General features: G+C 38.9%; 2 protein-coding genes across 3 annotated transcripts in view; one reads left to right on the top strand and one right to left on the bottom strand.

Annotated features, from left to right (window-relative positions):
* Positions 1 to 27,481, bottom strand: part of AK5 (adenylate kinase 5) — a 329,025-nt gene that overhangs the window by 114,638 nt on the left and 186,906 nt on the right. The gene's annotated exons all lie outside the window — the stretch shown is intronic.
* LOC103123547 (serine/threonine/tyrosine-interacting protein-like) lies at positions 1,414 to 2,897 on the top strand. The gene is given in 2 exon segments (XM_060202194.1): positions 1,414 to 1,606; positions 1,608 to 2,897. Coding segments are annotated over 2 exon segments (672 nt in total). The 5' UTR covers positions 1,414 to 1,459; the 3' UTR covers positions 2,133 to 2,897.

Genomic DNA, 27,481 nt, shown 5'->3' with positions numbered 1-27,481 from the left:
AATTTTAGTGTCTTTAATTATCTGATAGAGACAGCCAGAAATTGAGAGTAAGGGTGAGATAGAGAGATACCTGCAGCACTGCTTCACCACTTGTGAAGCTTTCCTCCTGCAGGTGTGACTAAGCTTCTTTCTCCAATGTACCTTCTGGTTAGCAATTCCACAAGCATGATTTTTTTTAATTCCTAGGTTACCAGTTGATTATGAAAGGACATCATTCATTCAGTAATAGCTAGATGAAAGAGCTACATGGGTTAAGGACGCAGAACTACCATGATCTTTCTGAGAATATCACTCAAGCCGATTCTCAACATGTTTATCCACCCAGATCTCCAAACTTCATTATATTGTTTTTTTTTTTTTTGGTTGTCGTTGCTGTTGAGCAGGCATCATTGACTAAATCACTATCATTGGTAATGGCTCAGTATCTGCCCTCTTTTCTTTTCACAAAGGTGGGAGGGGTAGTGGGTAAGACTATACTTCCACTCTTCTAATTGCAAGGATGATTGCAGTAGGAACATGCCCTAATTCTTAGAGGCTTTCCAAAAGTCACTTCATTCGAAAGCATGATTGAAAATTTTTTAAAAATTTCTTTATTGGGGTATTAATGTTTTACATTCAACAGTAAATACAATAGTTTGTACATGCATAACATTTCCTAGTTTTCCATCTAACAATATAACCCCCACTAGGTCCTCTGTCATCCTTTTTGGACCTGTATTCTCCCCCCTACACACCCCAGAATCTTTTACTTTGGTGCAATCCACCAACTCCAGTTCAGGTTCTACTTGTGTTTTCTCTTCTGATACAGGCATGACTCTTAATCTCTACAAGACTAGAGGTTTCTTTAGGAGTAGATTCCTCTTTCTTATCTCTTCCATTTTCTTTTTACAGATTAAATTTTTTTTATTATCTTTTCATTAGTAATTTTTAAGATTACAGAGGTATAATTCCACACCACTTCTCCCACCACAGTTCTGTACCCCAGCCCACTCCAGCAGTAACCACCATAGTTCTCCCAGGTTCACAGATACACTTACTATACATATACTTTTTCCAAGGTCACATATTTTAATTATCTATATTCCACATGAAATCAACCAGTAGTTGTTCATCACTTCCTTACTTTACTCCACTAAGCATAATCACTTCCCGTTTCATTCATTTTGTTCCAAAGGACACAATATAGCCTTTTAAGCGGTTAAGTAGTATTCCATTGGAGGAAGGGGGAGGGGAAGACAGCAGCAAGGCGGCCGGGTAGGAGCCGCCCAACCCTCCCCTTCATCACTGTCGCCACGGCCGCGGCCGGGGTCGCTGGGACCCTTCTGTCTGTGTGTGTGAATTGTAAGCCTGCTGCCTGTTCGTCTGTCCTCTCCTCTGGCCCTTCTCCCTCACCGCCACTGCCTACCCGAGGGTCGGGAAGGCCGGATCTCTCCTACCAACCCACCAGCGGTTCGGGGCCATGGAGGATGTGAAGCTGGAGTTCCCCTCCCTCCCGCAGTGCAAAGAAGACGCCGAGGAGTGGACCTACCCTATGAGACGTGAGATGAAGGAAATTTTACCTGGATTGTTTTTAGGCCCATACTCTTCTGCTATGAAAAGCAAGTTAACCTATGTTACAGAAACAAGGAATAACCCATATAATATGTATAAGACAAAATATTGAAACTAACTTTATTAAACCAAACTTTCAACAATTATTTAGATACTTAGTCTTGGATATTGCAGATAATCCAGTTGAGAATATAATACGTTTTTTCCCAATGACTAAAGAATTTATTGATGGGAGCTTACAAGCTGGAGGGAAAGTTCTTGTCCATGGAAATGCGGGGATCTCCAGAAGTGCTGCCTTTGTTATTGCATACAATATGGAAACATTTGGAATGAAATACAGAGATGCATTTGCTTATGTTCAAGAAAGGAGATTTTGTATTAATCCTAATGCTGGATTTATCCATCAACTTCAGGAATATGAAGCCATCTATCTAGCAAAATTAACAATACAGATGATGTCTCCACTCCAGATAGAAAGGTCACTGTCTGTCCATTCTGGTACTACAGGCAGTTTGAAGAGAACACATGAAGAAGAAGATGATTTTGGAAACATGCAAGTGGCAACTGCACAGAATGGCTGACTCAAGATACATGATATAGAGGATGTGAATTTCTGTTTGGGAAAGAGAAAATGGTAACAACACAAGCAGTTTCTTTTCAATTATATGTTGCTTCCAGGTATCTCTGCAACTTCATGAACAACATTTTGAGATGTTGGGACTTCCATAATAGATGGCACTGATAATGGTTTTACTTTTTTCTTTCTTTTTTTTTTTTTTTTTGAACTTTACATTTTATTATTCTAAACCAAGAATTTTGGACTTACAAAAGAGGTATTATTGTAATAATGCACTTTTCATACTTGAAATTTATTTGTATGATATTGTTATTACTTTAAAATGAAATTTAGGGGATTTGTTTATAAAATCTGGAAAGAAAATTAATTTTGTGTTCTATATATTGCATTTAAAAATAATCTTACAGTAAAATTTTATGGTAGAGCCTCTTACAGAAACATTAACAAATTAAACTTCTTGATCTCTTAATATTTAAATCATGACACTAGCTAGCTATCTTTAACATTATCCAACTATTTTTTTCTATTACCACCCTAATTTGCTTATTCTCTAGGTAGAAAAAAACAGGGTTTAATCAACAAAAAGATGCTTTTCTTTATAGATGCTCAAAACAAGTTTTTTCTTTATTTCTTAAAAGCCAAATGTTAATGCCTTTTCTTTAAAGACTTGCTTATTAGCCTTTTTTTTGCCCAAACAATTCTAACTAGAATATAAAAAACTGTAATGTAGCACTATTTTTTCCTAAATTCATCCCCCCAAAGAAAAGTGCCTTGTCAGACTGGGAGTATGGACCGACCAGTCAACGCCCATGTTCAGCGGGGAAGCAATTACAGAAGCCAGACCCTCTACCTTCTGCAACCCTCAACGACCCTGGGTCCATGCTCCCAGAGGGCTAGAGAATGGGAAGGCTATCATGGGAGAGGGTGGGTTATGGGGATTGGGTGGTGGGAATTGTGTGGAGTTGTACCCCTCCTACCTTATGCTTTTGTTCACTAATCCTTTCTTAAATTAAAAATTTAAATAAAAAAAAAAAGTGCCTTGTGTCTTCAAAAATAATTTTCATGACCTCTAAATTAGAATGTAGAGCAGCAAATTTTTTAATATTGTATGTAATTTTTCCATAATTAGTTGAAACTGAAAGTATGAGGTTTAAAGTAATCTATAAATTATTTGAAATATGGAATATTTACCCGTTTATTTTATGTTGTCTTAATGATTCTGTGAGGTTGTTCTGGCTCAGAACAAAACCTTTTTTATAAATGCATCTGTTGGGGAAAAATGATTTATGGGATGTTAGAATACTTTGTTTCACTCGGTTTTTTACATTGAATCTAAATCCCCCTCCCCCCATCAGCAAAGTCACTTTATGGATTCGTGACCTATTTTTATTTATATATGTAAAAATTCTAAGAACAGAATTTTTGAAGTACAATGTAAGGGGGGAGAGGAGTGTTTCTAACTTTTTATAGTTGATTTAGGGTAGCACAAAATTCCTTTGTATTTCACTTTTCTCTATCCTCTCTTGAGGTGCTTTACTGATAGGAAAATTTCCTTATGTTCCATTAGTACCAGGGGCACTATGCAAGGTACACCAAGTTACTTGCTTTGCTTTCCTCTGTAAGTTACAGCTTTTTAAAATTCAGCATAGTGGAAGAATGAAAATGCATTAAAATTGTTTTGTTAATTAAGAGTTTATTCCTGTTGGCCTAGGTGGTATTCTTCTGATTTTTCCCTCTCCTTGCAATGTTTTACCATCCTGAAAACAACATATTGTGGTCTATTCTGTTCTGTGATTAGGTCATTTGGTGTGGTGATATAGTAAATTTACATTGAGTGTTTAGCAATTCCAGTTAGTGTGGTGCAGTTCCAGATAACACAATTTATCTGTATATAGATCACTGTTACATAGGTCAGCAAAGGTCCTTCTTGCAATCTAATAATCTATGATACTTTGTTCATCAGAAATTTTGCCTAAAGGAATCATTATTTAGGTTTTTTAAATCAGACAGTTGATACTTTAAAAATTAGTTTAATACATGTGTCCTTTCTAGTAGCTGGCCAAAAAATACATATTTGGTTATCCATTACTGTATACTTGGCAGTTTTCCACTTTTTCTAATAACCACTGTAATTTTTATGTTGTCACTAAAGTGCCTACCCAGCACTGTATTAAAGATTGCCTTTCACAAACACTAGAAAAAGGGGCTGTTATCTTGAGCACATTATTAATGTGAACAAAATGTTTATTCTTTATATAAGAACTGAAAGGTTGTTTTATCTTGTATTTGTTCTTCCATTTAATGTTCGATTATCTCTTCAGGTAGCTCTTTCATCCTTCTATTTGGTTTGATTCTGTAATTCTTTTATTTTTACTGATGTTTTGTAATAGCTACAATGCATTTAACCAATCATGATTTTTTCCCTAGGATATTTTAATAATGTAAGGATGACATAGCACCCAGTTTTGAACATTATATAGTCTGGGCAAAGAATTTAAAATGAAATTGCTTTAAAAACTTACTGTCCATTTTGAAAGTATGAAACTTTATTGGAAATATTCAAGCTGGAGTGGCAGTATTCAAATTTTGTTTAATTCATATTAATTTTTTATCTATTAGATGTTTAACAGCAGTTACCTTTATTTGTATCTACCACCATATATGGGGAAATGTTAAACCGTGATAGTTTACTACCAACAGTTAACTTTTAGAGCAGAATATTGTTGGGGTGGGAAGGGGTTGTGCTTCATCTGAGTTTAGAATGTCAGAAAATGTTAAGCATGTCTTTTTAAAGAAAAATTGGGGAGTCGGGCGGTAGCGCAGTGGGTTAAGCGCAGGTGGCGCAAAGCGCAGGGACCAGCGTAAGGATCCCGGTTCGATCCCCCGGCTCCCCACCTGCAGGGGAGTCGCTTCACAGGCGGTGAAGCAGGTCTGCAGGTGTCTGTCTTTCTCTCCCCCTCTCTGTCTCCCCTCCTCTCTCCATTTCTCTCTGTCCTGTCCAACAACGACATCAATAATAACTACAACAACAAAACAACAAGGGCAACAAAACAAGGGCAACAAAAGGAATAAATACATAAATAAAATTAAAAAAAAAAAAAGAAAAATTGAAGTTTCTAATTATCTTATTACCATAACTCAAGCAAGTTAGAAGTATTTAACTGCAATCTTGAATTATAAAGTTGGGGTTTATATATAAGTAGCTCAACTTGATGTACAGTAAATCAGCAGTTACCTGGCGGATTTTTTTTAAACTGGTTCAGTCCACAATTCCATAACAAACTTAGCTTTACTTCAGTATTTACTTTATATCTTTGTCCACTCAACAATGTTCCAATAATGAAATGATAGGACGTTGCTGAGAATTAGTACAAGATTTTATTTTTTTATTGATTAGAGAAATAGTGTTTAGGATCTTTGAATGCTGGACTTGTTTTTCTTCCTTTTTTTTTTTTTTTTTTAATTTGTCTTACCCATTCATGGCAGCTAAAAAAGAAATCACTCAAAATATTCAGGTTTACATGCTAGCTCTCTTTCATAGGGAGTTGTCATACCTCACAGTTCAAAGTGTATTCTATAGATCAGTAACATACTGACATGTAATTGCAATTTACTATGCAGCAAAAATGATTCAAGAAGAAAAATAACCTAGTGTCTAACTTTGTATAGGCAAATACTTAAGTTACTCTAATTTTAACATTTGTACTTGGATAAAATGCTTATGTATGTGTAAGAATGTCAATGCAAGATGCTGCTAGCCCAGGCACAAAGTATTAAAGTTATTTTGTGAAAAAAAAAGTAGTATTCCATTAAATATATGTCCTATCACCTCTTTTTAGTTTTTGTTTTTATAAGACTCAAATGATTTTCATTTCGCTGTTCAAGTCTTTTCTCCTTCTTTTAGTATTCCTCATAGGTTTTTTTTTCTTCTCCCCCAGGTATTTTAAACTTTTATTTAGAAAAATGAAAAGTCATGCACTAGAGAAGCAAATGGGCTATTCTGGCAAAAATGGGTTCCCCCATGTGGAATTTATTTACTTCTAAGGCTTTGCCTTCACTTTCTTTCTTTTTTTTTTTATATTTATTTAATTTATTTATTCCCTTTTGTTGCCCTTCTTGTTTTTATTGTTGTAGTTATTATTGTTGTTGTCGTTGTTGGATAGGACAGAGAGAAATGGAGAGAGGAGGGGAAGACAGAGAGGAGGAGAGAAAGATAGACACCTGCAGACCTGCTTCACCACCTGTGAAGCGACTCCCCTGCAGGTGGGGAGCTGGGGTTCGAACCGGGATCCTTATGCCGGTCCTTGTGCTTTGCGCCACCTGTGCTTAACCCGCTGCGCTACAGCCCGACTCCCCTTCACTTGCTTTCTAAGCCACACCTACACTTACTATAACTTCCATGTGTGCTTCATTTTTCCTCTTCCCTCTTACTGATGGGACAAAAACAAGGTTCTGGATCCAGTGGAACTGGAATTCAGAGCCCTCTGGTCATCATCCCCTTATTACTTCTCCCCTGTGGGAGTATGGATCAAAATTCTTTATGGATTGCAGAAGGTGGAAGGTCTCACATCTATAATTGCTTCTCCGCTGGACATGGGCATTGGCAGGTTGATCCGTATCCCCAGCCTGTTTCTATTTTTCCCTAGTGGGGTAGGGATCAGGAGAGGTGAGGTTCTGAGACATGTTGACAAGGTTATCTGCTCAGGAAGGTCAGGACAGGATCATAGTAGTGTCTGCAACTTGGTGGCTGAGCCTCCAGTGCTTCTTTGGATATCTTAGTTGTAGTTTGACAGGCTTTACTAAGCTCATTAGTTGTCAGTCCTTCTTGTGTATATTGTCACTCCATGGCCATTGCACAGTGACCTTTTTTTTCCCCCCTACATTTGGGGGATTAATGGCTTACCGTTGACAGTAAGATACAGTAGTTGGTACATGTGTAGCATTTCTTAGTTTTCTGCATAACACTCTAACCCCCCACCTAGGTCCTCCTCCACCATCATGTTCCAGGACTTGAACACTTTCCCCCCCTCCCCACCCACCCCAGAGTCCTTTACTTTGGTGCAACACAAAGTGACCTTCTCCTTATCTATGAAAAAATATGTAAGAGAACTTGAAATGATCTTCTAGGCAGACACATATTCCAGGGGAGTTACTATTGTTAGACATCACATCTAAGTTAATCTTGTCCCACAGAAATTACTATATTCTTCTTTAGATTTCAATGCCTTATATTTATGCAATATTTTATTTATTTTAATTCTTATTTTATTCAGTTGCTTCCTGGCACTGCCCACACCGCTCCTTGTGCAATGTTTTAAATAAGGGAGAACATTACCATTTCTGACACCTGCTAGAGATAGTAAGGGTACTAAATCCCCAAGTACCTGCGTTTGATTCCAAACTCTGTGAGCTCTTGGTCATGTCACTGAGGCTTTCATTCAATGCTCATGGCCTGCTCTGCTAGGCACCAGGCTGGGCTAGGCGCACCAGTGAGTTAACAGGCCTGGCCCCTGTGCTCATGGAGCTTCCTGTTCAGTCAGGGAGACTCGTATTAACTGATGGTAGAGTTAAGTGCATGTTATATAAGGATAGGAGTTTTAGTGTACAGTGGGTGTGCTCAGAGTTTATCAGGTAGGAAAAGAAGGCAGTGGATAGGGAAATGCAAGCTTATGTAAGAGAAACTTCTCAGCTGATGCAAAGACACATGAAGAAGGAGCATTCCAGAGTCTAGAGAAGCTGAAGCAGGGTAAGTGTAGATAGCTGGGAGGACAGTATTGTGGCATCCTGCAGGGTCCCACAGCACAGATGGGTTCATGCCCTGTCCTGGGAACAATAGAGACCAAGACATCTGTTCTGTGCTTTGATAAAACTTCCTCTAGATTCTTTGTGGAGCACAGATTGGGGGTGTCATTTCCAAAGTGGGGAAAACAATGGCTATACCAGATGGTGTTAGTTAAAAAGTATTTTGTAAATAATAAATTACTGGGCAAATGTAAGGTGTCATGATTTTAGCTTCTGTTTCTTAGCTATTAGGGCAGGGATTTTTTTTTTTCATGTTTTTAACAAACTCACATCATTAGTTTAGTACTAGTTTGGAGTCAGATCCAGTGCTAGCACCCACCAACTATTCCACCCTAGTCTCTGGACACAGACCTTACTCTACCTTAAAAATCAAAATCTATCAAAACAGCTTTCTGTGAAAGAGAGTCAGCAAACATTACCACGAGCATTCTCAGGTAAAGTCTGTGGCTTGAATGTTTCTTACTACAGATGACAAGCAGCTTCATATTGAGGCTGACATGGTGTGTGTGACTGACTAGGCCATGCTGATTGAAATGCAAAGACTCAGGAAAACCTTGAGGGGGAAATAACTCACGGATTATTATTTTTTTTTCCAAGAATGCAATGTTCAAGAGAAGCGACGGTACATTTGTTTCTTCTTCTTTTTTTTTTCACTTAATTGAGCAGTTGCTACGGTAACCCAAGAACAAACTACTCATTGCCTTCAATGAATTGCAAATGCACATTTTTCATCTACTGAAAGTTGCAATATGCTTTAAAAAAAAAGGGGGTAATATTGCTCCCCCCCCCCCCCCAGTGTCAGTAATCTCTCTCCGTAAAAGCTGGAGGTGGTAGTGCTTTACTTTCATGAAGGAGGAAAAAATATGTGTATGTGTGCATGGGTGGGTGAGTGAGGTTTAAACATTTCATCAGATTCAGACCTATGGACATCATTCAAAGCACACAGTGTGTGGCAAAAGGGAGCAGGAACAGTGAAGAGGTAGGCAGCTCCCTCTTTCCGGGAGTAAAAAGACCACAAAATTAATACCCCCTTCTTGAGGAAGAACTCCCAGAGTCAGTCTTCAAAATTGAATGCTAGAATTAGAAAGATAAAAGGTCAGGTCCTACAGAGCCATGCTCCCTTGATTGGCTAAAGCTCCTCTCATCATTCCTGTAGCTTATACCTAAGGCCCTAGCTCCTACCATCTCTTCTTGCTTGAATTACTAAAATGCCCTCCTAAATAGCTCCTTGCAACTCATCTCTCCACTTAGTCCATTTTCTACATAGGAGGCAACATTACATTGCTAAAATGCAGATCTGATGATATCTTCCTGCTCTGAGACAGCCAAGATATTTCTACCACTGGAGCACAGAGAACCCTTTTTGATCCGTCTTTGCACACCATTTCTAACCTCTTATTCAGCCTGTTATCTCCCTTTAAATGACCTGCCTAACTACTTACTAATTCCTTTTATGAGAAGACTCATTTCCAGCCTGAACTCAAGAGTAGCTCTCCTTTGGCTCACTAGAATTGAGCTCCTTCTCCCATGTGCTAAAAAATCACTATGCATTTCTTCAGATGGGAGGCAGGCTCTCCACCCCCACATCTGCGGGAGTGAAATTTCACAAGCAGTGAAGCAGAGCTTCAGTTGTCTATCTGCCTTTTGATTCCCATTCCCTCCTCTTACCTTTCAATTTCTGTCTTAATCCAATAAAAAATGGAAAGGAAAAGGAAAGAAATAGCAGAGGGTACAAAAGATTTTATTACGGACCAACAAAATCTGAATCACTGTGTTGGGATCTGGACATGGAAAGGCTTATCAATTCACATGTTACTCTAATGTGAAGCTCAAGTGTGGGCTATCAGTTTAGTGTGTTGGTTTTGGAGTCTAAGAGATAAGGTTCAAGAGTTTACTTCAACAACATACAAGGTGTGTTTTCACAGCCAAGTAATGTCCAACTCTGAATCTCAATTTCTTCATCTCTGAAACAGGTTTACTAACACCAAACAGGCTTGGTGTAGAGAAAGCAACAAAACAGTTAGTTCTTAGAGTCTGAACCATATTAAATACTCAGTGTAAGTTAGCTATTGATCCACATTGTTTGGACAGTGGAGAAAGGCTTCTACCACAGAGCAAAAGAAAGAAAACATGATTAATCAACTTGCTCAAGATTACTTTCCAGAGAGAAGATGGAATTGAACTCTTTACTCTTAGTAACACTGTAGTCTATAAATTAGACCCCACAGAAGAAAAAAAAAAAGTCTGAGAAAAAGGTCTCCATTCAGATGGTAAAATAGACCCGCCAAAAATGTGTAAAATTAATGTCATCATTACTATGTGTGAGGTGGAGTCAACTAAAACTTTCTGCAATTAAGAATAACAAGTAGCAGTGTTGTATATTTAACTTGACTTTTCTTGATAATGACTTTTTCCTTGGTGATGAGTACTAATTTTCTGTCTTGACAATCTATTAAGTTGCATTGGGAAACAAGGATAATGTGTATCTGTGGCTAGGTCTACAAATTTACATACATATTACTTAATTGCAATTATTTTCATAGTCAACAAAAGCTGATGAAAATAAAAATGATTAAAATATTTAGAAATGAAGTCAGGTGATTTATGTGATTAAAAAAAAAACTAGCCATATCTTATTTTATGCTCTTGGTTCCTTATGAAAAACAACAACAAACTAACAAAAATGTTTAGGCTCTTATAATAAATGGAGTAATCCAGTCTAAGAATGGATAAAATTCAAATGAGTTTGAGGAGCATGGGCCAATCTGCTGTTCCAAGGCAGGAGGTTGCTGTAACACAGTATACCGGCTGACGATAGAAAATTGGACACAGCACATGGCTGATGTCAACCTGGCAAAAGAGCATATGACAATCTGCACAAATGCACAGGGATTGTGGATAGATCGAACAGACTTAGGCACAGCCAGGCAGAAGTCTGGCCTTTTTGGCCTCTGCTTCTCCTGCTCAGATGCATCTTGGCTGAGGGTACTTGAGGTGCACACCATGACTGCTCTCCTGAGATCTGAAAACATGTGACTCAGCTAGCTAGTAAACTCTTATGACACTTCTACAGCCATAATGAGTTACCTATATCTCTGCCAATAAGTGGTTATTTTGCAGTACCTAAAATATACATCTCGCACTGCCCTAATAAAGCTTTGATTGTTTAAACCTGCTCCCAGCTGTGTCACAGCCAAGTCCTTTAAAAGCTTCAGCCAAGTCTTTTATTTTTCACTTATAACAAATGGCACCCAACGTGGGGCATGAACCCATGGCCCTGAGATTAAGAGTCTCATGCTCTACCGACTGAGCAAGTCATCTGCTATGTTCTTACCTTTAGGTTACTGATTATTAAACAATTTGTTCTGCTTTTATATCTTAATGCTTTTCAGACACCAAGTTGCAGACACTACCATGATGCCAACACGAATTCCCTGGGCAGAAGACCTCACCATGTGTCCTAGAACCTTGCCTCCCCAGAGCCCTACCCCACTAGAGAAAGATAGAAACAGACTGGGAGTATGGATCGACCTGCCAATGCCCATGACCAGCGGAGAAGACATTATAGAAGCCAGACCTTCCATCTTCTGTTCCCCATAATGATCCTGGGATGGGATACAGAACTCTGGTGGTGGGAATTGTGCCCCTCTTATCCTATGATCTTGTCGATCATTATTAAATCAATAAAAAAAATATGAAAAACTGTGGCCCAGGAGGTGGCACAGGGGATAAAACACTGGATTCTCAAGCATGAGGTACTGAGTTCAATCCCTGGGAGCACACGTACCTGAGTGATGTCAGGTTATTTCTCTCTCTCCTCCTATCTTTCTCATAAATAAATAAATAAAATCTTTAAAAAATATGAAAAACTCCTACATTGCTTAGGACTACATTATCTATTTTACCTATAATTCTTATTTTTATTGTTTTATTTTTTGCCTCTATGGTTATTGCTGAAGCTCAGTGCCTGCACTATGAATCTACCACTTCCGGCAGCCATTTTTTTCCTTTTATTTTTCTTTTTTTTTTTTATTCGATAGGACAAAGAGAAATCGAGAGAGGGAAGAAGTTAGACAGACACCTTCAGACTTGCTTCACTACTTGTGAAACATCCCTACTGTAGGTAGGGAGGAGAAGCTCAAACCTGGGTCCTTGAGCATAGTACTATGTGTGCTTAACTGGATGCACCACTGCCCAGCCCCATAAATATTTATTAAAAACCTACCATGAGCTAAATGCTGTTTCAGCTGCTGATGACATATCAGTGAAGAAAACTTTCTTATTGAAATTGAAAGAACAAAGTGCTTTCCTAGAACCTTCATTCTAATGATATAGCTAGCTGCACATGGGAGTAGAAATGTAAGGTCAGATGTGTGATTGACAAAGAATACAAATTAGAGGACAGCTTTGGGCAGGGGCAGGGCAACATAACTGGAGAAGAGGTACAGAAGTCTTCAATTGTTCACACTTTTATTTTTTAAGTAGGAAGTTGGGTAAATAGTGCTTTATATCATTTTTTAAAAAATACCTTTTAGTCTGCCTGAAATATCTATTTACTTTTATTTTTTAGTTTTATTTTTACAATTTCTTTTGTTCCTGGAAAAACTTTTTTTTTTCACAGATAATGGGGTAGTCAAATGAAACATAAGAAAACAGAGATGCTCTGAGGACTAGATGTATGTATTTTTAAAAAAGTGTCTGTGTTTGAAAATGGCAAGAACTCTTGGATATTGTGAATAAAACTGCTTTAGAGAAAGAAGAAAGTGTGACAGCATAGCACACAGCAAGGTCCAAGGAGACCCTATACATTCTTGCTTAAATAATGGACTGAATATGGAATTAAGCCATTTTCCAAGGAAAGTCACGGAAGGGATTCTGCCGCATGACATGAGGTTTAGCTTCACCTGTCTTCATGGACGCCCACACCTCAAACTGGCTTATTGATCAACTTATTGCAGATACTTAAACATTTAATGTATACTCTGTATTTTGAGGCATGTGGAACTAAATTAGACCTGGCTTGACAGTTCTTATTTCAAACAATTTAGGCAAACAGGCTTAACTAAGAATTTTCTTCATCTGCTGAGGAGATGGCTCAGTGGTACATACAGCATGTACCTGCATGTACCTAATATCTGTGAGGTCCTGGGTCTGATCCCTACCACCACATGAAAGGGTAGCGTATTGTTCTGATCTTACAATTAAAAATTTCTAGGTCCATGCTCCCAGAGGAATAAAGAATAGGAAAGATTCCAATGGAGGTGATGGGATACAGAACTCTGGTGGTGAGAACTGTGTGGAATTGTACCCCTCTTATCCTATGGTCTTGCCAATCATTATTAAATCAATTAAAAAAGGCAGAGAGAGAAAAAATAATATAAAGAAAAATATAAAAAATATTCTCATTAGAATGCTTTTTTCATCAATAATCCTAGTTTTATTTCTGAAGTATGTCTGATTAGAAAAGTGGCAATATTTTAATACCATCCTCTATATAGTTATCTCAATATTAGGAAATTTCTCCTAGGACAGTAATAAAAAAACTTCTAGCAAAGTTTATAAGCAATAATATACCAGGGCATCATTTTATAGTAGTAAAAAGATGAAAAAATAAGTGTCCTTCAGGAAGGGATGGTAAAAATAAATATAGCATATGTATGAAATTATATAGTATACTGTCATTGTTTATAAAATTATCCAACAATGGGTTGGGGAGATAGCTTAACGGTTATGCAAAGAGATTTTCAAGTCTGAGGCTCTGAAGTCCCAGGTTCAATCTCCAGCACCACCAGATGCAGAGCTGAGCAAGCTCTGCAGTCTCAGTCTCTCCCTCTCTCTCTCATTAAAATGAAGAAATAAAACATATAACAAATTACCCACTGACATAGGAAATTATGTAATATAAATAAAAGGTTTTACTATAACTTTAATGCTTGTCTATGAATCAATACTTGAAATGCTAATGCTTTTTTCTTAGTGTAATTTTCCAGTTTCCCATAACATGCAATTTAACTTTTCTCAATAACAGAAAACCTATAATTTTAAACATCTGTTTATCAACTTGCCCATTTTATAAATCTATGAGGAGATGGACTTATATGGCTGCAAATGCTAGGATAAAATAAAGTTAGATTTTTTTTCCCCTTTGTGTAGATTTCCTGGATGTTATTATTATAGCTTCTGGGACAACCACACAACTTAGTGGAAAGAGGTAAACTTGGAGTGAAGACATTATTAGTTGTGTGACCTTGGGAATAATGATACTTGCTTCCCAAAGCTGTGGTGTGGATTAAACCAAATCCTGAGAGCTCTTGGCACAGGGTAGGAGCTTAGTAAAGGATGTTAATTTGGAATTTCTTTTTTAAAAAAAATTTTTTTTATTATCTTTATTTTTTTTATTGGATAGTAACAGCCATAAATCTAGAAGAAAGTGAGTGATAGGGAAAGAGACAGACATCTGCAACATTGCTTCACCACTTGTGAAGCTTCCTCCTAGTAGGTGGGGATTTAGGGTTTGAACCCAGGTCCTTGTGCATTCTAACACGTGTGCTCAACTAGATGTGCCACCACCCAGCCCTGACTCAGAATTTTCTTCAAGGTTATGAATATTGAGTAAAAAAGAAAAAAAAATTGGGGGCCAGGTGGTAGTGCACCGGGTTATACACACATGGTGTGAAGTGCAAGGACCTACTCAAGGATTACAAATTGAGCCCCCAGCTCCCCACCTGCGTGGGGGCGGGGGCTGGCTTCATAACCTGTGAAGCAGGTCTATAGGTGTCTATCTTTCTCTCTCCTTCTCGGTCTTCCCCTCCTATCTCAATTTCTCTCTGTTCTATCCAACAACAAAACGGCAGCAGCAGCAACAATAATAATAACAGCAACAACAACAATGGAAGAAAGATGGCCTCCAGGAGCAGTGCAGGCAGGAAGCCCCAGTGATAACTCTGGAGGCAAAAAAAAAGAAAAAAAAAGAAAGAAAAATTGAAAATCTTAGATTATCTTCCCTGCTGGTTTTTCCACGATAAGTAATTTAAAAAGTAAAATGGATGGGCCGGGAGGTGGTGCAGTAGATAAAGTAGTGGACTCTCAAGCCTGAGGTCCTGAGTTCAATCCCCAGTAGCACATGTACCAGAGTGGTTCATTCTCTCTCTCCTCCTATCTCTCTCATTAATAAATAAATAAAATCTTTAAAAAAAAAAGTAAAATGGTACCAAACTTAGCAATAAGAAAACAAATGACCCCATCCCAAAATGGGGACAGGATATGAACAGAATATTCCCCATAGAAGAGATCCAAAAGGCCAATAAACATATGAAAAAAATGCTCCAAGTTATTGATTGTCAGACAAGTGCAAATAAAATCAACAATGAGATACCACTTCACTCCTGTGAGAATGTTATCATCAGAAAAGGTAGCAGCAAAAAATGCTGGAGAGGCTGAAGGGACAAGGAACCCTCCTGTAAATTGGGAATGTAAATTGGTCCAACTCCTGTGGAGAGCAGTCTGGAGAAATTTCAGAAGGCTAGAAGTGGATCTCCCTTATGACCCTGCAATTTCTCTCCTGGGGATATATCCTAAGGAACCAAACATACCCATCCTAAAAGATTGTGTATACCTATGTTCATAGCAGCACAATTTGTAATAGCCAAAATCTGGAAGCAACCCGATGGTGAATTAAAGTTTGGCTGCAGATCTATCTGATATTACTGAAAAATAGCAAATTAAGTTGCAAGTTTTCATGTTAAGAACCAGTGAATGAACTAAGGGAGCTAGGTGATATTTATATATTTCTGATGATGAGGGAGTCCATGTTACACACACACACACACACACACACACACACACCCTTTAGTTCTTTCTTAAACAAATAAACTCAGAGTTGGAAAGGAACTTGAGATTCCTGAGGAGTAGCTACTTAGAACATACTTGAGTATTGTCCCCAGCCCCTACCCAGCTACCTCTTCTAACTGGAGCCATGCACATGTGTGATTTCATTGTTCATTGCCTTTTCGTTTACGAGACAGAGAAGATAAAGATTGAGAGAGAGACACCACACATTGGAGCTTTCTCCACTGCTATTGCTCCTGCCATATACTGCCAAGGTTTGAACGTGGGCCTCTTGCATGGGAAGCCATGCCCTACCTAGTGTGGGTCTGGCCCCATGTTTGAATATACTCAATGACGTATTCAGCTATTACAGATGAGACTAGTTAGAAAACTCCATTATACACTGATTTTAATTTCACCTCTTTTGATTTACATTTTCTAGGACCTATCTTTTTTTTAAAAAAATATTTTATTTATTTATTAATGAGAGGGATTGGGAGAGAGAAAGAACCAGACATCACTCTGGCACATGTGCTGCCGGTGACTGAATTTGGGATCTCAAGCTTGAAAGTCCAATGCTTTATCAACTGTGCCACCTGCCAGACCACAGACTTATCTCTATTTTTTCTTTTCTTTTTCTTTTCCTTTGCTTCCTTTTATTTTATTGTGGGGTTAATGGTTTACAGTCTAGTCTTTAATATAGGCACAGCCTCTACACACCAGGACCCCAAGGCTCCTTCATCACATCCCTTTCCCTCATTCCCCAGAGTCCTTTGCTTTGGTGCAATACACCAAGCTTCACCTTATATTTTCCCTTACTGACTTTTATTCTTTTTTTTTTTTTTTTGACTGTACTACAAATACCACTCCTGGCAGCCATTTTTTCTTCTCTATTTTTTCATTCAATAGGACAGAAAGAAATTGAGAGGAGAGGAAGAGACAGAGAGAGGGAGAAAGATAAACACCTATAGATCTGCTTCACCACTTGTGACGTGACCCTGCTGCAAGCGAAAAGGGAGGATCAAACCCAGGTCCTTGTGCACAGTTCTGTGTGTGTTTAACTGGCTGTGCCACTGCCCAGTCCCTCCCACCCAACCCCCCTGACCTTTATTCTTTTTTTCTTTAATTTTTATTTATAAAATGAAAGTATTGACAAGACCATATTGGGGTACAATTCTATACAATTCTCACCACCAGAACTCTGTATCCTATGCCCTCCCTTGACAGTTTTCCTATCCTTTATCTCTCTGGGAGTATGGACCCAGGATAATTATGGAGTGCTGTTGTTGCGGCGGTCTGGTGTCGGGCTGCACCGCGGAGAAGAGAGCGGACGTCCAGAGCAAAGGGGTACACAAATCTTTATTATAGGATGGGGGGGGGGTTTGGTTCAGACCACGTGGAGCCGGCCGGCAATGGCCGACCGACCACGGGGGGAGAGCAGGGAGCGAGACCTCAGAGAGGGAGAGCCAGAGCCCAGAGAGAGAGGGGGCGGTGAGGGGGCTTTTTATTGGGCGACAACCAGAGGTGACGTGTAGGGCCAGGATTGGTTGAAGGGGGCTCTGCTAGGGTTTCGCGCAGCGTGAGGTGTAGGGCCAGGATTGGTTGAAGGGGGCAATGCTAGGGTTTCTCGCGGAGTAGTAAAACCTGGGTGGGGGGGGAGACTGCATCAGAATAACTCCTCAGCAACAGAGTGCAGAAGGTAGAAGGTCTGACTTTTATAACTGCTTCCCAGCTGAGCATGAGCATTGGAAGGTCAATCCATACTCCCAACCTGTCTCTTTTCCTAGTGGGGTAGGGGTCTGGGGACCGACCTTTATTCTTAAGTTCCACCTGTGAGATCATTTGTTATTGGTTTTTCACTTTCTGTCTTGTCTCACTCAACATGATATCTCTAAGGTCTGACCTCGTCATTTTTAACAGCTGCATGGCCTTATATTATGAATATATATCACAACTTCATTAGCCATGAATTTGCCATTGGGCATCTGAGTTGCTTCCAAGTTTGGGTTATTACAAACTGTGCTATTTTGAACATAGGTGTGCACAGATCTTGTGTTTTTTTTTTTTTTTTTTCCTTAGGTAAACCCCAGGAACTTCTAGGCCATAAGGCAGGCCCATTTCTAGTGTTCTCACGAATCTCCAGACCATTTTCCAAAAGGGTTGGACTGACTGACATTTCTATCAGCAATGCAGGAGAGTTCCTTTTCCCCACAGTCTCACCAGTCTCAACAGTAGTTGGTGTTTCTGTCCTTTCTAATGTATGACATTCTCACAGGTGTAAAGTGGTATCTCGTGTTTTTTATTTGCGTCTCCTTGATCATCAGTGACTTTGGGCATTATTTTCATGTCTGTTGACTCTTTGGATCTCTTATTTGGGGTAGGTTCTGTCCATGTCTTCTTCTGATTTTCAATGAGGTTATCTGTAGGGCTTATCTCTTAGACTATAATATAGAAGTCTAATTTCCTCTTCTAATATAATATAGTCCCTTACAGATAACAGAATTTTTTTCCCCTACTAAACATTTAACTCTCTAGCATGAGTCAGGTGGTGGGCAAGGCATTGGCCCTGAGGTTCAAGTAAGAACAAAAACCCCAGCCACCACGGAGTAGGCAAACCAGTAAGAACCTGACACTCATCTTACCCTCAGGAAAATGTACCTCTCCACTATTTCTAGATACTTCTTGTATGACAGGTTTTTTTTGATGCCTTAACATCCTAGCCATCCTTATTAGTAAACATGGAAATTTAGAAGAATCTTGTCAGCAATACCATTTTATTGTTCCTTCTCTGTTTGTGGCTAACAGAGTGTCAAGCTTCTTCCTAGTACTTTCCAACTGCATTTCTTCTTTTTATGGAGAAAATGTTTCTGAGTTAGCCTTCTATACTCTGTCAAGGAACTGAAAAATTGTAGCAATGTAGATTTTGGCCAAGTCTTTAGTCTAATTCACTGGGGGGGGGGGTATCATGTAGCTAAAGAGACTTAACCCATGTGACAAGTTCTATAATAGGAAAAAATAAACAAACAAAACAACAACAACAAGAACTACTCCTGAGCCTATAAGGGAAGTCTGATAAAAGCTTTCAGAAAGATACTGAAATCCCAAGCAAATTTGATTATTTAGGAGGCGGGGCTACGAGCAGCAGCAGATCTGTTTCTCTCCTCTCCTCCCCCGGATCAACTAGGAATACCAAAGGAGACCACCTGGGACTGAAACAAGACAATACTACAACAACTACAGGAACCCACCAAATCATTGGTGAGTGCAAACACACGTGGCTGGTGACAGGAGAGGAGCCTAGGGAGAGACTAAGTGGCTGGTAATAGTCCAACGGTCTATCAGCTGAGACACCACCTCCAGTCTGTTCCACCAATAAGGGGACAGCTGAAGGGAGGAGAGGACTCCCCGGAGACTCACCAAGTGCAACCCTGAGTCTCCATTGCTACTGCCCTCAGAATCTGGAACAGCGGCAGGGAGGGACACCGGGGGACAGAGATCTAACCAGGAAATTCAGGAGAAGACCTATATCTCGGTGGCATAGCTGTGGGGCTGTGAAAGTCTCTTTGCATAACCACTGGACTATCTCTGCCACACCCTGCCTTATCTCTTGGTTAGGACTCTGATTAAGTTAAGAAGCCTACTTATAGTTAGAAGCCCTCAGGCTCCCATAGCCTACAGAGAAGAAAAATAAATAAATAAAGAGGCTTTTAAATCACTGAGCTCCAACTCAGAGATTAAAATACTATTGGAACAACTGTTAACTTCCACCACTGTGAACCCTTTAATTACTTTACTTAGACACAAGTCAATCCAGGAAATAGTGATCAGTAATTTGAAAAGTACTGAGAGGGAACTCATAACATAATATATAAAATGGGTAAACCAACAAGAAGAAATATTGGAGAAACTAACCAGGACAACAGTCCAGCTAAAAGCCCCCCAAAGGGTGAAGCACAAAATAACGAGTTCAACATCCAAACATTAGCTAAGGAAATAATTACAAGAGTGAGTAAAGAGTTTGAAAGAATTGTACACAATGGAATACTACTCAGCTGTAAAAAACGGTGACTTCCCCGTTTTCAGCCGATCTTGGATGGACCTTGAAAAAATCATGTTGAGTGAAATAAGTCAGAAACAGAAGGATGAATATGGGCTGATCTCACTCTCAGGTAGAAGTTGAAAAACAAGATCAGAAAAGAAAACAGAAGTAGAACCTGAAATGGAATTGGCGTATTGCACTAAAGTAAAAGACTCTGGGGTGGGTGGGTGGGGAGAATACAGGTCCAGGTAGGATTCAGAGGACCTGGTGGGGGTTGTATTGTTATATGGGAAACTGTACAACATTTAACAGTAAGTACAAGCTATTGTACTTACTGTTGAATGTAAAACATTAATTCCCCAATTAAAAATAAATAAAAGAAAAAAAAAGAAATCCCAAGCAAATTTTATCTTGTTACTTTTCCCTTGTATTGTTATATAGTGAATTTTAAAAGGTGTAGGTGACCGGATATCTACAGAAAGGGAAAGATAAACTCTCAGTTGTGAAACATTACTCTGCTCCTTGGCAACAAACCCCAAGTTGCAAAGGGCAAGCCCATCACTTCTCTCTCCTGCCACTCATGTTCAAGTTTGCGTGAGCCTGTGTTTGCTTTTAGGTTGCATTTTCAGGTTTTTTGCACACTCTCCTCCACCCTACTTCTGTAAATATATAATAATTCCAGAAGGTTATTTGGCTTCTTTTTTAACAACAGTTTCCTGTCTTTTTAACAAGCCCTCTCCCCCAGGCACATCAACAATGGGTCACCATGAGCTCTATTTTCTTCTCTTAATACTAGACACTGATACTATTATGCCATCACAAATATTTTCATTTTGCCTTCAAAATTACAGGGATGTCAAGGTTATTCTTATTAATAAGATGCCCATGCAATTAATTGTAAATCCAGTCAGACAAGCAGGTTTTGAAAGGAACAAAAAAGGCAAACAATTTCTTTTGACGAGTCCTTCATGTATTTTGATCTCTGGAATATATCCTATTGCTTTGAAATAAGGAATTCTATCAATTCTCATTTTCTTCTGCAAAGATTTCTCTTATAGTCCCCTGATGGGACACACCATGCATGCATAGTGATTAGGCATTTACTTTTATGTCTCCAGAGTATGGGGATATATCAGACTCTTGATTCAAAATTATCAAGCTAAGTGGTATAAGGTAGCTGTTTAGTCTTTAATATCTATACTGAAAATATAAAGAGCATCCTTGACTTTGCAAGCAAGAATGGCAAAAAAATATTCTTATTTATCTGTGAGGTTTTAAAATGTGTGATGCCACCATTCCTGGTAGACACTTCTTTTCCCTTTAATTTTAATTTATTTTTTAAAATTATCATTATTTTATTGGATAGAGACACCCAGAAATAGAGAGGGGAGGAGGAGGGAGAGAGATATAGACAGACAGACATCTGCATACCTGCTTCATCACTTGTGAAGTTTCCTTTTAAATTTTAGGAAGAGACAGACGGAGAGAAGGAGAGAATAGGAAAGGAAGGGAGAGAAAGAAGAGGGGAAGAGAGAGAGGAGACACACCATAGCACTGCTCCACCAGTCGTGAAGTTTCTCCTGTAGAGGGTGCTCCCATGTGGTGTCCCGGGGCTCAAACACAGGTCCTCATGGATGGTGAAGTGCACACTCTATCTGGTGTGCTATCTTCTGGCCCCAAGGACATGTCTTTCTTTCTTACGTATTCAATTAGCTCTCATTACCCATACTGGGGACAGGTGGAAATTCTGTGCAAGCTGTCTGTTATTTTCAGACTTTGTGGTAGGGAGCTAAACGTATATTCTTCTGGCCTCTGTGCCTCTCCAGTGTCCCTCCTGGCATTCTTTCAGTATGCCACAATAGTTTTCATCACTAAGTACAAATGCTTCCAGCACACAGTTGAAAGGTAAACTTGTATGACATCTCTCCAGCTTTAGCTCATCCTTAAAGGGATTGCAACCAAACAGTGGCTTCTCCATTATAACACGATTCAGCGTGACATCTACAACTCACCAAGTCCCTAATTTATGATTAGTGGTGGGTTATTGCAATGGCATCATTTTAAAATAGTTTACAAATATACCCTAACATGTTTTCTCTAGAGATAATATTTCTTATTTCAGAAACTGAACATTACTATGGAAATTGAGTAGACACACACATAGATACACACACACCCACCGACACCAGTAAATTCTATTATCTCTTCTGGCCAGGGAATATGGCATTGTGATTTTATTCAGCAAGTCTATTTTGATGCCAACAGTGTCCCTGTTACAGTGCAGAGTACACAGAAGAGGTACATGATGGGACTTGTCCTCTCCAGATGGAAAAGAAAAGCAGAAGATAGATTCACTGGGAATATCTTAATAATTATTTCTTTTAATCTAAATAGCTTTCAACAAGGTAATGTGTAATTTTACACGACAAAACTCAGGTTTGAAGAGGTTAAGTGATTTGAAACCTTTAAGTGTGGCACTGGATTTCAGCAAGATTTATCTGACTCCATAGCCTATGCTATTTCTCATAATAGATATGTGGAGGAGACAATCAGGGAGAAATATGAGTCAGTATATGATGCAGTATGAAATTAATCAAAACCAAGTGCTAAGACAGAGGGTTTAAACTTCAAGTGGTCTAGGAGTTCTGCAGGACAGGTGCAAAATGAAAATTTATTCTAATTATTAGAGAAGATGTCTAGAAGAAGATTTTAAATGATCCTTTTAGGACTGTTCAGATCAGATATTATTTTTAATGAAGAGCTTCTCTGTATATGTGACCTAGTTAAAATGTAAATGTAAAGCAGTTTGATGCACTGTTTGTTCTTCTGGATTTTGTCTCCTATTTTCTGTTTACTTCCCTTCCTGCTGTCCTGGAGTTCTTAGTTCATCATCACTGAGAAAACTGATGACATGTTTCTTGTGTCTTTTTTTTTTTTTTTGTAGCATAACTTGGTAAAACTCCATTACTGAGTGACACAAGCTGTGGACCATCTTTATGCCCCACTGATGTATCATAGTAATATGTATCTTTAGTGCCCCCCCCAAAAAAAATGCCTGTCACTTACAGGGTACCTAATAGTATTTGCTAAGTGAATGGAAAAACCTAAAGAATCAAGTAGTCAAATTATATTTCTAATGCAAATTAAAACCACAGCAGAGTCCCACTGCACACCTGTGAGAATGGTCTACATTCCAAGTAGGAAATGACAGGTGTTGTTGGTGAGATTGTGGAGAACAAGGGACTCTGTTCTCCACAACAGCTGGTCAGAATGCAAACTGGTGCAACCCCGATGGAAAACTGTATGGAGATTCCTCAAACAAATAAACAATGAAAATACCCTATGATCCAGCAATACCACTCTTAGATAGTTATCCAAAAGACATGAAAATACTAATTTGACAACACCTTTATGTTCTTAGCTGTATTATTCACAATAGCCAAAGAGTAGACATAGGATGTCTACCAACAGATGACTGGGTAAGTTGAGATATACACTTTGCAATCAAAAAAGATGATTTTTGTGTCCTTTGGGGAAAAAATGGAACCGGAAGTGGTTATCTTTAATGAAGTTAGTAAAGAGGTAAAAGACAACCACTGGATGGTTTCCCTCATAAGTGGAATACAGAGACTTGAAGCACATGAATTTATACAAGCAACAACAAAGGGGCCAGGTGGTGGCGCACCTGGTTGAGCACACACATTACAGTGCACAAGGACCCATGTTCAAACCCCTGGTCCCCACCTGTAGGGGGAGAGCTCCACAAGTGGTGAAGCAGGGCTGCAGGTCTCTCTCTCTCTTCTCTGAATTTCTCTTTGTCTCTATCTGACAATAAACAAATAAAATATGAAAAAAAAAATCCCAACAAAAACCAAAACCCAAACCATGCCAAAAGTAAAACTATCTCTAAGGCTTTGTGAGAATTATGGTGGTAATTGGGAAGGTGGGGACACAGAACTTTAATAGTGGGTGTGTGTGGACCTATACCTATTAATCACAAATAAAAAATGCTTGAGGGGAAAATGTATTTCCAGGCACCAACAGCAGATGGGCTCTCAATTTGTTTGGTAGTCCAGCTGTGTCTCCTTAGTTCACGCTCCCTCAGATTCACAACATTTCAATTCTTTACTTGCTCCAAATCTTGGACTCCACAGACAGCTTTACCCTTGGAAGTCACTTGAGAGGAACTCATCAACCTCTTACCATGAAACATAAAAGCTCACACTCTTGTCTAATCTGTGCTCCTTCTGTTATAAATCATGCACCATCCCTGCTCTGTGCTAAGTCCATTCTCTCCACTTGTTCTCTGGAATCCAGTTCTACTGCATTTACAGGAAACTTTCTCTTGTCCACTCTCCTCCCACAGGAGTGGATCTTCCTACAGACTTTTAAACATGGTCAAGTATTTTCTGTTATAGAGGAAGAAAGAGGGGGCTGGGGGAGGACTTCTCCCACTAGCTCTTTGTAAGCTCAATACTTCCTTTCATGCTTGTATATAAAATAGTCATTTTCTGTGTTCCTCTTTTCTCATTTTTTCATCAAACTTAATAGTCTAATTCTCAAAATATTTCCCCCTTTTGCTTTGGAATGCCACATTCCACCAATTTTCCTTTTATTTCTCTAATAGTTTCTTCTACATCTTCTATGCTGTCTCATCTTTTTCTACCCAGCCTTTAAAATTTTCTCAATGCTCACCTTTAGGCTGTCTTCTTTTCTCCATTTCATTATCTTTTCCTACATATCAGTTTTCCACTCCCAGTTTCAAGTTCCACTTAGATCCCATAGCTAACAGATGTGTATGTACAGCTTAGACCTTTTCTCTAAGTACTTCTAACTGCTCACTTGAATTTTCTAACTGGATGTACTCAATCTCTTAGAACTTGGCAAATCAAAAATTACACTCACACTCTTGCCTATGGAACTTGTGTTTTCTTAGTGTTCTTTCTTAGAAATACCACTGCCAGCCATACAAGTTAAAACAAAATAAAATAAACAAACAAAAACAAAAAACCCTAAGCATCATCCTCAATAACTCACTCCTCAGCTCTCCCATTGGCCCCAACATGGAATTCTTTTGCTTATGCTTCTCATACCCCTATCAAATGCACCATGTTCTGCCCACAGCCTTCAGCAGTCCGATGCAAGGAACCCGACGTTAATTACCCCGCTGAACTCTCAAGACCCGTTCTTGCTTGCCCTTTCCCAATGTTAACTGCTGTTAGGACAATCCATCTTTTAAATACAAATTTAGTCATATCAAAATACTCTTCCCTCACCAATAATACAATGTAGGAAAGTCTTTAAGATTTCTAATTATAAGGGCTGTGTGGTGGTGCACTGGGTTGAATCCCCATAATACAAAGCACAAGGACCCACGCAAGGATCCCAGTTCAAGCCGTCGGCTCCCCACCTACAGAAGGGGTCATTTCACAAGCACAGAAGCAGGGATGCAGGTATCTCTCTGTCTCTTTCCCTCTCTATCTCCCCCTTCCCTGTCAGTTTTTCTTTGTACTATCTAAGAAAAATGGCCACCAGGAGCAGTGGATTTGTAGTGCTGGCACTGAGCCCCAGTGATAACTCTGGAGGCAAAAAAAAAAAAAAAAATCAATCCTAATTTCCCTCGGGATAAATCCAAAACTCCTAATCTTCTCTCTGCAAAGTCCCCTACTCTACTCTCCAGGCTTATATCTGATCACTGTCTTCCACTCTGCAATCTACTATGCTGGCTTTCTTTTGGAAGCCACGCTTCTTCTTGTGTATCCCAGCTTTTTTTTTTTTTTTTTTTTTGCCCCTGGGCTTTTGTGAATGCATGATTCCACTGCTCTTTTTCTTTCTTTTTCTTTATTTAATACTGGGTAGAGACAAAAAGAAATTGAAATGGGAAGGGGAGGTAGGAAAAGAGACAGAGAGACACCTGCAGCCCTACTTCACCTCCCAGCCTTTGTACTAGCTATTTACTGTTTTGGAAATGGGTCACCCATACTTTCCCTCTATCACTTTCTCACAAATACTTAGTTGCCTCGTACTCATCTTTTTAATCTCAATTCAAGCATCTCTTGCCTAAGAAAAGCTCCTTTCTGCTTCTCAGGCCATACCTACACTTTGTACAATGTACTCCTCCAAGCACTTGGCATAGTTTCCCTTTACATTTGTGTCGTTATTCTATTACTACCTGTTTTTTATGGTGAACTCCATGATGATACTGTCTCCTTTAGTGCACAAAATAACCCAAGGAAGCATCAGTCACCCAATTTTTTTTTTTCTCCTTTAGTACTGAGCTAGTTATTCTAGGTCTTCTGCCTCTTCATATAAAATAAGCCAGTTTGTCAACATTCACAAAATAACTTATTAAGATTTTGATAGGAATTACATTCAATCTATAGATTAATTTTGGAAGAACTGACTCACTGAGTTTATTGGGTCATGTAATTATTTTTTGGATAGAGACAGCCAGAAATTGAGAGGGAAGAGGGTGATAGAGAAAGAGAGATAGAAAGACACCTGCAGCACTGCTTCGCCACTTACAAAGCTTTCCCCCTGCAGGTGAGGACTGGGAGCTTGAACCTGGGTCTTTGCGCAGTGTGATGCACACTTAACCAGGTGCACTGCCGCCTGGCCCCGGGTCATGTAATTTTAAAGACTGTACCACAGGCTTTCTCATGCTCTGATTTGATTTTTACCAATCTTTAATTTTTTTGCTTTTGAGTTTTGGGTTCTTCTATTGTCACATTCTTAAACTCAGAGAGTAACAATAACAACAACAATAATAATACCAGCTACTCCCAGCCTTCTAGTGAATGATCAAAAATAGTTTCCTTTCATTTATTGACCTCGAACATTTACTTATTGGTATTTTTCTAGAATTTCAATTTTTCCTATGATATCCATACCCTCCTGGATATCACCTACTTGGCCACTAAACCTTTAGCATACGAATCAGAATTATTGGCTTAAATTCCAGTTCTGATAATTCTAACATGTCTACCACACCTGAATTTTGTTCTGATGCTTGGTCAGTCTTTTCAAACTGTTTTTTTTTTTTTTTTTAAATCTTGTAGTATGGCATTAAAGTTTTTGCTGAATGAAGAACATGATGTACCAGTAAAAGAAACTATGGTCAGTACCTTTTTTAATTAATTAATTAACTTTTTTTTTTTAGCACAAAAGAGGTAAGGCATAAAGGGGGAGAGGAAGAGGAAGCATGCTTTAGTCCTCTGTTGGTAGCTGAGCAGGCTGCGGAGTAGATGAGTAGGCGAGGTGGTACCTTTGGGCTGGGAGCTTCATCAGTGTTTCTCAGTTTTCAGATTTAATTAATTTAACTTAAGCTTTTAATTAAGAATACTTATTAAAAATATTATTAATTAATTAATTAATTAATTTATTTTTAGGTGAAGACAGAGAAAACAGAGTAATGAATTTTACAAAGCACCAAAACTTTCTACAGTGTGTTGGGGGCTGAGCTTGAACCTGGCTTGGCACAAAGCAATGCACTGGCCCAGTGAACTATTGTGTCGCCACCCCCACCCACCCCATGCTTTTTTTTTTTTTTCCTTTTTCCCTATTAGGTGGCTCAGGATGGCTAGAGGAGGTACAGTCTGATGTCTGTTTGAATTCTATTTTTACCTCTTAAATAAACTGCTGGGTTTCCTGTGCCTCAGGAAATGGGGCAATAGTATATATCTAAT

The sequence above is a fragment of the Erinaceus europaeus genome, chromosome 11 (genome assembly GCF_950295315.1).
Source record: "Erinaceus europaeus chromosome 11, mEriEur2.1, whole genome shotgun sequence".
Classification (NCBI taxonomy): domain Eukaryota; kingdom Metazoa; phylum Chordata; class Mammalia; order Eulipotyphla; family Erinaceidae; genus Erinaceus; species Erinaceus europaeus.
The sequence above is the reverse complement of the archived record's forward strand: the minus strand, read 5'-3'. Positions and strand labels throughout refer to the sequence as shown.